This window comes from Dermacentor andersoni, chromosome 1, assembly GCF_023375885.2.
Source record: "Dermacentor andersoni chromosome 1, qqDerAnde1_hic_scaffold, whole genome shotgun sequence".
Lineage (NCBI taxonomy): Eukaryota > Metazoa > Arthropoda > Arachnida > Ixodida > Ixodidae > Dermacentor > Dermacentor andersoni.
The window spans coordinates 77,840,510-77,852,561 of NC_092814.1; the positions used below are offsets into that span (position 1 = coordinate 77,840,510).

The 12,052-nt window shown below is 43.6% G+C and overlaps 1 protein-coding gene across 3 annotated transcripts in view; it reads left to right on the top strand.

The window, feature by feature from the left end:
• The window catches only part of LOC126544051 (bromodomain-containing protein 7-like), a 125,231-nt gene that overhangs the window by 71,543 nt on the left and 41,636 nt on the right, over window positions 1-12,052 (top strand). For all 3 annotated transcript variants that reach the window (XR_011892475.1, XR_011892476.1, XM_055061627.2), the window contains exon 16: window positions 9,207-9,310. Coding sequence is in view for 1 of the 3 variants with exons in the window: in XM_055061627.2 (XP_054917602.1) it covers window positions 9,207-9,310 (104 nt within the window). In the remaining 2 variants the exon portion in view is untranslated. The remainder of the gene's footprint in view (window positions 1-9,206; window positions 9,311-12,052) is intronic.

Consider the following 12,052-nt stretch of genomic DNA (forward strand, 5'->3'; position numbering starts at 1 on the left):
AGCAGACAGAAATGAAGTCCACTAAACCTTCAGCAATTTCTTCCAATGCTTATAATTTGTGGGGTTTTCTGCAATTATTATTTTTTTTGTGCGAATGTCGCATTAAGAGTACTTGGCGTCTGTCTAATGTGCAGGCATAGCTAGGGAGACTTGTGATGACAGGGCAGTGCCATTTCGTAACTTGTACCTTTTGTCACAGAAAATTGGTCAGTGACTGACTGTATATGGTTTGCAACTGTCTTGACACTGTCCTGGCTTGATGGAAGTGGTTTGTTGCAAGTTTTAATAGCTTTTGTAAAGTGACCAAGGAGTCACTGTGCAGCTGATAAAGGCTTGCGCTTAAGCTCGAGATCAAACCCGAATTGATTAAAAAAAGAAAAGTTCTGTAGCACACTCGCACTTCGTCCAACTTCAAAAATATTTGTGCTCTGAATGTGTTTGCAGCAGCAATCTCGGAGCCACCGAATTCTCATTGATCAGGACTTTCTATTTGTCATGTTGCTTTCTACTGTAGCACTGCTGTATATTGGGCATGTTGGTACTCTAACTTGGATAAAATTTTTAGTGCCAGCAGAGAGAAGGAAGACATTGACAATACGATACACTTCTTGTTGTTAGTGCCATCATTCTGTCCTCGTTCGCTGGCGCTAAACATGTTATCGTTTCTCCTTTTTTTTTTAACTGATTCTTTCCAATATGATGCTATGCTGCTGTTTAATTACAAGGCAAGCAGTGTAGATGTGTTAATGTTGGTCGTTGGCTTATGCCTGTATGTATTTGGTCTGTATTCTAACATTTCGGCTATTTGTTGCACTTTGGGTCATTATCTATTGTCTAAGCCTGATGTGTTTTTTTAGGAGAAAAGCGACAAGTCTCTTCTCAAAACTTTCTGGCTTTATCAAGGCACTGTAGAAAAGCTTTCTGTTGAGCATGTTGATTAACATACTTTTAAAGCGTTTTAGCACATGCAGACAAGGCAAGAGGAAGGCATAGACACCACAGTGCAGTAAGACAAACACCATATCGTACCTTGTTGTCTACATCTTCCTCGGGACACTGTCTGCCTGCACTAAAATTCTTTCCATATTGTAAATTAACTTTTACATTGCTATCAAGTGTAAGTCTAGTTTTTACACCTAAGAGCATTTGATTCGTGGTAGCTTTGTGACTGCATTGCCTCATTATTTCAAAATTGTCCAAGCCCCACTTTTTCATGCCTTCCTTGTGAACTGCAGAAAATGTTTAGCAAGTCTATACAAAACTCCTAGCTGCTGATTTCAAGATCCCAGCTTAGGGCCTCACTTCCTCAAGAGGGCACCAGATCGTTAATTGCTGCTTTTAATGTGACCAGTTCAAACCATGTGCCATATGGAGGATAACTTAGGGCATGGAGAACAGATTTCACCAGTACATAATGGAAATGCAAGGCAGTGGTCACATGGATTGCAAGTGACTTGCATGCAGGTCAGTCGGCACGGTGCAGTGGCCACAGGTCACATTGTGAGCGTCTTGCTGAAAGATGGATGCATTAGGCACTGATGGAGATAGTTTGGGGAAAAGGTGAAAGGGGTCATTCTGCTTTGAAATGAGCAACTGTACGGGACCACGGTTTCGCTCTGTTCCCTCTCAGACCAGGCTTGTCTTTTGTAGTGCAGAGTGAAGGATGTAGCTTTCATCGACATGGTCATACTGCAGCTTGCAGGAACTTCACAGTGCTGACTGATGCACATGCAGGCAATTTAAAGAGCAGCATAATCACCACCACCGATTTACATGGTGTATCATGAGCTCTGCTCAACACACATGCCTTTGATTAAGGCTTGTGTGGGGGGTAGTTGTAACAGTATAATGAGAATACAGCACTGCCCACAATGAATACAGACACACAACACAAACATATAAATAATGAAGCAAAACTTGTGTGGACTTAACTCTGCAGTGCTGTATTCTAATTAATTACACTCTATGCCATGCAAGCAGGTTCCACTTGGCATGCATGTTGAGCTGGTCACATTCTAGAAATTGAGGTCCATATTGGGATTGTTGAGTTAGCAGCTGTATTATAAGCAAATGAAGCAAAATGCAATATCTATGCGACACCACTCCTTTAAAGTAGGCATCTCACTGTAAACCATTGCTCTCATGCCTGTGAGGATTGTTTGTAAATACGTTTACAAGCATAATATCCAGTGATGCCCAGAGTGGAACATCACTAAAAATTATGTTCACCTAAATCTATTCACTCAACATTCAAGGTTCCTTGTAGCATTAATTATGGACTTCAGTATTTTACCAGACACACTTTTAAGAAACTTTTCTGTGTCTACATCTGCTCTAAACATTGTTTGCTTAGTTCTATCTCTTGACTTGCTTATGTAGCCCCAGTGTAGATTTTTTTTTTATTGCCTCTGTGTGCACAAACACTAGATGGACACACAAATGTGTAGATGACCTATTCACAGCTAATGCTGTCAGAGGGTCTAGGAAGTGTTGCACAGGCATATTGAAAAGCACTTTCTCAAAACTGGCATCATAGAGTTGAGTTGTGAAAACCTTAGTTATAGGTTCCAGATAAAACTTGAGATTGCTGCTCAGTAGCACGTGCAGTACTTTATGTGAAGAAATGTTTGCTCTTCTACTGCATTGTGTGCAAGTATTGTAGATGGTAGCTATTCGTAAGTAGCCAGTGGCATAGCCAGAAATTTGTTTCGGTGGAGAGGTTCTATGCCGATAACTCCCACTCCTCTCTCTCTCTCTCTCTCTATATATATATATATATATATATATAATGTGTGTGTGTGTTACATACACACACACACACACACACACGAATCTGCCGGGATCTGGTAGTTGAACGCACATAGGAAGAAAAGTACGCTTTATTTTCTACATTTTGGCTGGTGTCCGGCCTTCGTCAGGGATTTACCAGGCACCAGATTTTACCAGAGGTCGGACCTTGGCCAAAACGTAGGAAATAAAGCATACTTTTTTCATATGTGCGTCCTCAACCTACGAGTGTGTGCGTGTGTGTGCACCGAGGTTGTGCAGCACGCAAAGACCAACTCCTAGCACTCCCGAGACAAGAATGCTTTAACAAGTAGGATGCACGTTCTTGTGTTGCCAAAACAACACTTTGCTTAACTTCTGACAAACGTTTTTCTTTGCTAAGGCGTGCAGCCACTTTGCATCAAATTGTGCTATCATTCTTATGCTATTTCTAAAAATGATCATAATTAGAACTAAAATTTTATTTACAAATTCCTATTTACCAATTATATTATATTATATTATATATATATATATATATATATATATATATATATATATATATATATATATATATATAGAGAGAGAGAGAGAGAGAGAGAGAGAGAGAGAGAGAGAGAGAGAGAGAGAGAGGGGAGTGGGAGTTATCGGCAGAGAACCTCTCCACCGAAACAAATTTCTGGCTATGCCACTGGCTACTTACGAATAGCTACCATCTACAATACTTGCACACAATGCAGTAGAAGAGCAAACATTTCTTCACATAAAGTACTGCATGTGCTACTGAGCAGCAATCATGCATTTATATCATGTATGGTGATGACATAGCTGGTACATTATTGGAAAAATGAACATCACTGAAAACTGGGCCTAACAAGAACAAGACAGCGCACTATCGTATGTCTTGTTTGCAGGCCAGACTTAGTGCAGCCCACGTAACTGTGGAGATAACTGTTGTTTTCCAGCCAGATCTTCTAGCGAGTGATAAAGCCACGGTTACGTACGGAAGAGGGCTGATACTATATTGCAAGCCGCCTATCACTCATTCACGCTTTCGGTGTCGTGGGCATGCTATATTATTCTGGTCTTAAATATACAGGAACAAAGCATTGCGCTAGAACTCCAATAGTGTCATATTATTAAAGTTTCACTCACTTTTGTAGACCTGCTGTCCCACATGTTTGAATATATGTTTGGAAGTGACTTGCGATCATGATAGTCGTCACGCAACGCATATTGTTACTTGATCACACAAATAAAGACAGTCCGAAGCTGGGCTGCTTCCTGTTTAGAAGCCTTTGTGAAAATTACAGCATCCATAGTTCACAGTAAAAGAAGAGCCATTAGCTCCAAGAGATTAGTGCCGTGTCACCTGACACCTGTCTACTCTAAAAATTTCAGAGACATTTAGTTAGGATGGGTGCTCCACAGCAAGCAGCACGTGTTACGATGGGGTAGGTGAGCCTCAGTTAGGCGACTGGCCGCGGCCATCTGGTGTTGAGCGATTGGGCTGTGACGAGATGCACTCCCTATGTCCATAAGTATCCGCCAACTTCGTTCTTGGTGCCTTTTATGCACGTCTCCCCCTCCTAGTATCCATCACCCCACTCCCCTTCTCAAAATTCTTTTCCGTTAGTGACTGTCACGCTCAACATTCACTGGGTTGTTGAACAGCGCGGCAGCCCCTTACATTCCTGTATTTCTGTTTCTTCATGGACTTCGAAGCCATCCACCTACCTGCGCTCCCACCTGTTTGTTGTGGCAGTTTCTTAGTTTCCCTGACCCAGCACCCCCTGTCCTTGATATATTTTGCTGTGCACAAATCAGCATTCTGTATGTCTTTCTTGTTCCATATTTTTTTGCCCTGTTGTCATTTTTAGCAGCTTGTACAAATTAGCCCTACAGCAAGCTCTTCTGAAGTTTATTAACATAAAGAAAGTCAGAGACGAGGGAAAGAAAAATAAGAAAATTGGGGAGGGTGGGGAAAAGCCCTTCGATGACATGAAGGCCTGGTGGGGAGCAACAATGCCCCAGTTTTATGCATGTGCTCATCCCATCTTTATCTGTGTGGGGAATTTTTAGCTCCGATTCCTCCTCAGTAGTTATGGTTAACATGATCCAGAAGGAGGTAGAGGCGTGCAATGAGTGGGGCCTCAATGTTCTGTGCATGGGAGAGGGGATCGCCCCCATGACAGCCCTCCCCTCCCCTTTGGACTGCCACTAGTCCTTGCCTCGCTTTTCCTTTCATCTGTGTCGCTCTTTCGGAGCCCACCTCCTGAAACTGTTGTATGGGGAAGGGAGGTAGGGGGGTTCATCGGAAAACTTCAGTGGTTTTTTGTCATTCCCCCCCCCCCCCCCCCCCCCCCCTGGCTATGCCAATGTAAGCAAATTGTGGTCACTTGTACCTTCGGCGGGCATATGCATTAAGAAAGGAGAGAAAGTGAAGCGGTGCTCGTCACATGAACAGAATGTGGGCCTTAGGTTCAAACGTGAAAGAAGGCAAGAGAGGAATGTTGATTGCAGGCACCAGTCAAGGCAGTGGGAGAAAGCCTCTACTTTAGGGAGGGTAGCTTGCCTCCTAGCACTGGCCTCTCAACATTTCATTTACCTGTATTTCTGCTGTTACTAAACCACATTTAAAAATTATTTTGGTACGTCTTCTGCATGGCCCTTTACAACTTGTGTATAATGAAAATATCCCACTGGGCATTGAGAGAGACCCTTTATACTGCCGTCACCAGGGGCTGTCAGAAATTTTCGTTATACCCACCGTGGTGGCATAGTGGCTTTCGAGTTGCAGTGCCAATTCGAAGAAACAGGATCACTTTTTTTGTGACCTGCCATGGTGTTGCTTAGTGGCCTTGGTGTTGGGCTGCTAAGCATGAGGGCGCAGGATCAAATCCCGGCTATGGCGGCTGCATTTCAGTGGGGACGAAGTATCAAACCACCGATGTACTTAGATTTAGGCGCACATTAAAGAACGCCAGGTGGCCCAAGTTTCCAGAGTCCCCCACTACGACGTGCCTCGTAATCGGATCATGGTTTTGGCACGTGAAACCCCATAATTTTTTTCTTCTTTTTGTGCTCTCGATGGTTTCGACAGGAATTTAGGGCGCAGGCTCTTTTCCCAAGCGTGTCACTTCTAAAAGCCGAACACCTGGCCGGGGCAAACTTGCGCCCATTTTAACCATTGGGCACCCGGAGGCGTTGGAAATCAAACCCACAACCTCCCATAGCCGAGGCGGGCGCTCTACAACATTTCAAGGGGGGGTGGAACACAAAAGAGGCCATATACTGTGCATTGGGTGCACATTAAAAAAATCCCAGTTAGTCAAAATTAATCTGGAGTCGCCCACCATGGTGTGCCTCATAATCATGTCGGTTTTGGTGCATAATACCCCGAGAATTTGATTTTTTTCATTTTGGTTATACACAGAACACTACCCAGACGGTGCTTTACGATTTTCTATCACAAGAATTTTTCAATTTGGTTCATTAATGGAGAACATAGGAGAAATTTTAAATGTTGCACAATCATGCAGCCAGGAGGCAAGCTTCACTGCTAATATAATGACATTCCTTCTTGCCTTCTGCCATAATGCAGACAAGAAACCATGTCAGACGCCCTCAACTCCTTTTATGTTTTCTTTGTTGTACAGCGCACTTTTAGGGGTGGTTTTGCACCTGCTGCATTGAAGGATTTACCAAAGTCGCGTGCCATAATTGGTGCCATTGCAGGTAGTGAATCTGCAATGCCCAACGGGCGTTACAAGCAGACAAGTGTGGAGCCTTTTCAATGGAATGTAATTTAACCAAGAAAGCATTTTATGCCAAGAAGCCACAGTCCACTCTGCATGCATTTTGAATTAGTCGCATTAAAAAAATGATATAATGCACGATTTGTTGCGCATTTGAGGTCTTGAGATCTCGTACTGCGATTATGGAGTCAGCAGCTAGCTAATGAGAAGGATATAGGCTTGGGCTGATTGGTAATACGTAGTTGCACTGGAAGCATAGTGCGGGAAGGACGATCAACAAAGACTAGACAGGACAAGCTCTAACTTTCAACACAGCAATAAACATTGTGTTGAAAGTTAGCGCTTGTCCTGTCTAGTTTTTGTCAATTGTCTTTCTCGTGCTATGCTTCCAGTGTAGCTAGCTAACAAAGCAGGAAAATTGAGTCAAATTTTGTCACTACTACTGCATGTTAAATTTTGACCTTCCTAGTGCTATGTTCACATGTCTTTATCCTGATAAATAGAACAATTGTAAAAACACCAGTAACTAAATTGCACTTGCCACAGTGGGCTTGTGCATTCAATGCGAGTGAGATACTTACAACATGGTATCTGTAAGGTTTTTGTTGCATTGCGCTGCCGATACATGGCAGCACTTTCGTGTAAGGTCTGTATGCACCAACCTGGATCAATTGTTGGCCTTACAGCCACCAATAGGTCCCTCATCAGTCTTCTGTGAGTGCTTATGTGTAAGTGGGAGATCCTCGCTCTTTGTCATAAGTAATGCTGAATTTTTACAGTGCATTCGTTAAGATACATATATATGATTGTACATAAAATGTGTATAGAGAGACATAACAAAATTAAGTATAAATAGTATCGATTTGTAAGGGGTTGCTTGTGTCACCCATGTTGTACGAAAGCATGTGCGATTCTTGAGGTAAATCATAATTTCTGTCTGTCTGATGAAGTTTTTTTAAAACTGACGCGTGCTGTGCTGTTATAGAAGAAAAGTTGCAAGAGCATTTTGGTGGTCTGCTGCACACAAGCAGAATGTACAGTAGTGAGCTCATGTTCTTGCAGCTGTCTTCCATACAACTGCCACAGGAAAAATTACTGTGAAGATTTATATGTTCTAGTTTTGTTGTGTACGTCTGTGAACATGTGTGCCAATTGAAGCATTGTCATTCATATAATTACCAACTGAGTGCATACATTCAGGAAACTTTGGACAAAGATTATTTTTTTATGGTACATGTTTGTGTAAACTGAGGGTTTTTACCATCTACATAATATTGACATATGCAAGCTCAGCGTGCTCCTGATAATTTTGTGCCGTCCAGGCAGTAGTAACTTGGCATGTGACAAACTAGTCTAAGCCAAGAAATATGAACTAACCATGGCTGTGATCACTTTTCTTTACAAGCTTCTCAGCAGCAAGGGCAATGTTTCTGAGAAATCTCCAGGGGGCATGATTTGGCTTGTATGTGGTTGCCACTTCAGTTGTTTTAACTAAGCTCGGAACCTTGTGCACAAATTATTGCTTGTAATGGTTGAAGGTAGAAGCTTGTGGAATCACTCACCCGTAAGCTCAGTATAATTTAACCTAGTTTGGATAGAAATGTCGATGAAATGATAACAGACCAGGGGCTTTCTTCGTTTTTTTTTTCTTTTTCGTTTTTTTCTGCTGCAGAGCATGAGGTTACTTCATTTAGTATGGTTCTTCATAGTGCCATTGCTCTTGGTAATTTTATTTTGGAACAAGTTTTGCTTTATCCAGATGTCACTGTTAAGGAACAATGGCAATAACAGTGCTTCTCCAGTTGTCTTGCTAGCATTGCTGCTCGTAGGCTGTGTGCTACTTTCGCTTATGTTGGGGTCATTCCATGCCAAATGCACTAGCTGTTGAACTTGACCTTCCTCGTGCACCCCCTCCCCCCCTTTTTGTTTTCTTTCTTTTAATAGTGACGACCATGTACAACTCTTGCATTTAGATGAAACGTGGTTAAAATAGACAATTTTACGAGCGCTGCTTCTTTGTGTCCTGGGTTTACATTTGCTTCAAGAAGTACATATATAAGGCCTGTTTGAGATCTCTTTAAAAAATGTTCACTGGCTTTGCAGATCTTTTTCAAGCTAGAATGAGGAAGTTAACTTGGGTAATTTTTTTGGTGCAAAGCAAACATTGAATCTATGAAAAGTAAACTGGTCAAGTGATCGTGCATTTGGCATGGGAATTCTCATTGGCTTTGTGGATTACATTATTTGATAAACAATTTTACAACAAATGCTAATGCTTCAGCTGGTGTGTTGAGCTTTATGTGTGTCCTGTTTCTACAGGCCCGATAGACACCTGCACGTGTTCCGATTATAAGTGTGAAAGTAGATGCTAGTTGTCCAAAGCTTCCTCATGTTTTGCTGTGTGGTTGATGCATGTATTTTTTGTTTATTGCTCATTTTTATGCTGTGTCAGCATGTTTCATAGACCTGTAAAAAGGACTTTTTTCTACTGTTTGTCAAAACCTATTTTGTAAATAAATACCACAGGTCCATGTCCAAAGTTTGTTCTGTGTCATGTTTGTTGCCTCACATTTGTGGAAGGGGTAGTGATGGCCAGAAGGGTCTCGAGAAATAGCTAGTGTTTTCCTTTCATTTGGTACTGTGAAATGTAACTTTTTATCATCAAACTTCTGTACATTACAGATTGTTTGTTGAACCGTATTGTGTTTCTGCAAGTAAAGCCCTACCCACAGCATTTAATGGACTTTACATTTGCCACAAGTGATGTTGACTTCTCACCCCTGTCGGTACGCAAGGTTTGTTGGCTACCATGCGTGTTAGCGAGCTTGCTAGTATTTGCAACTGCAGCACGAGCCAGTTGTCAAGCAAATTCTTCTTGATTGATGCTAACGATTTCAGCGTTATGCACATGGTATGTTGTTTATACAGTATACTTAAAAGTTACCCTCTCATGTATTGTATTCACTAGATTCTTATGCGTGCTCAGTTTTAAGACCAGATTTTTTACACTGAGAAATGAAAAGTGCAGCGCCCTTGATTGTTTGCTCACCAGCAATTCATAGTGAGAAAGATAGTACTAATGACGATTTGTTTTACTGGGAAAATGAACACTTACTCATGGTGGGCTGGTGCTGAAGTTAAAAGGCCCCTGAAACGGTTCAGACAAATTTTGTATACGCGTAGGGTAGAGCTAACATTAATCATTCGCACCGCAATTTGTGTGAAACGTCTCATTTTAAGAGCTACGGACGATTACAAGTTACCCTCCTCCATAGTCATGCATTTTCTGCTCAACTCGTTCACTGAGTGATCGGGGCTAAGCTCTGCCTTCACTGGCTCTGCATCATGATGGCATGTCGTGTCGTCGACTTCTGGTTCTCTAGGAACAAGTGTGCGAAGCCTCTCCAAACTCTCCGCCAGCCGCTTGGCAGTTGACGCCAAGCGAGAGCTATCGAAGCAGCGCGCGTTGTGAGCATTCTGTCGCAGCGCCAAACGTGTCTGGTATTCCAGTAACCACAGGCGAGCTGGGCGTTTCGATGGATGGCTGGAGGCATAAACTCGAGCTGTTGAAGGAACTTTAGCATAGACATACATGAGCAGCCTGATCAGTCCAGCCAACCTGTTGGCGCAGAGCTTAACCAGCTGAACAAAGCACTAATACTGCTCTAACCAAGTGTAAACTATTTTAAACATACAAGAACGTGTTAATGATTACACTCCTGCGAAAAGTTTACACCAGCAGCAAAGAAGAATACATTTCGTTACTGCTACTGTGTGTGGTTGAGCTCTGTGCCACCAGGTGGCTGCGCCGTGCAGACGATTCACATTTGCACTCCTGCTCATCCCGTGAAACCCACGGTCAAACGGCCAGACCCTGACCCCTTGCGCTTGCGTTTACCCTGATACCGGACTCGCAAAACGCTATTGCGTTAGTAATTTTCCTGTGTAAAGTGACGGCCGCAAACGCGCAAATCCTGGCGCCGATCGGATAGCGGCAGCCCGATGCGCTGCAGCCAGTCCGCTCATCTGCTGCCTTGCAGAGGGACACGATGTCGCAGCTTGATATATTGCCAGTCGCTACGTTTGCAGTCCACAACGCAACAAAGTCGAATCATAGTGCTCGCGAAAAGACTGAGACCGACTCTGACCGCGGAGCTCTCGTTAAAATGGAGCACGTTGTAACAAGCAGACGATGCATGCTGTGGGCCGGAAGTGCTTAATTGTAGTGAGAAACTGTTCTTGTGCATTCTCTTTCTGGTACTTTCTTTCTATAGAAACAAATGAACTAATATTTCAACTATTACGAACATCATTTGTTCACCATAAAGGTGGAAAAATTATCGATGCCGCGCCCTGGGCAGCCAATCGAGTAGCTCGCCCTACTGACGTCAATTGGGTGATTTATGCTGAATATTTCGCCGAGCAGGGTGCTGCGATCGGCAGTGATGTACATGTTTAAACCCTTATGATCAATTACACGCCTTACGCAGAGCACTTAGACATGTCAATGATCAGAAGGACCTACTCGAACGATCAGTGCGTTTGTACAAAATCGTCAAAATCGTTTCAGGGTCCCTTTAACGTCGCAAAGTTGGTGGCTGGGACTGATGATTAATCGTCATAAAATGGGAAACCCAAAGAGAAAAACCGTCCGTCCGTCCCTCCCTTAAGACAATCGCTTTCAAGATAGATCCCGCAGGAGCGAGCAACTTTATCTTCGTGCTGCCGGTAGCTTCCACGTGAACGAAGCGGCGAGAACAGTGCTCGCGAAGCCCTCGGCACACGCCGTACCCTGCCCCTTTCGTAGATCACTTTCGAGATATGGGCCCGCGCGAATCCAACGCGAAGCGGCGAGAACACAGCGCGCTAAACTATTGGCAGTCAGCATACTCTGTCCGCAAGAGCGATACCGGCTTTAGTGATCGGAACGTCATCAGAGAGCCTGGCGTCGCCACCTGCGGTAGTTGCCTCATCAATTCACTTTGCGCCGCCGTCCGCAGCAGTTCGTGTCGCCGCAGCACTGTCGTTTATGTTGGTCGGATCAAGTTTCATAACATGAATAATGACACCGGGCTGCGTGGAGATTAGCGAGTAGCACAATGCTTACGCGCACACAGACAACTGCCAGATGGGTTTCTACGTGAATTTTTGTGTACTAGTAACAACGTGTCATTATTTTGTATTAATGGCGGAACCTCCAGAACACCAAAGCAGCAACGCGGACATTATATGTACTCCAGATTAATGTTGACCACCTGGGATTCTTTAACGTGCACCTAAATCTTAACTACGGGAACGTTTTTGCATTACGCCCCTCTTAAATGCGGCCTGGATCAAAACCGCGACCTCGAGCTCAGCATGAGCCTCGTGCGCTGCAGCTTTGGACGGAACAAGTGCCGCCACTAACGGCGCGGAGCGGTACTAATCGGTAGCCTCGAAGCAAGCTTGCGCAAGACGGAAAGCATGACTATAGCATGACACTTCGCACGGGCTACGTTGAAAATGTGGCGCCGCGTCGTTTAGGCGTT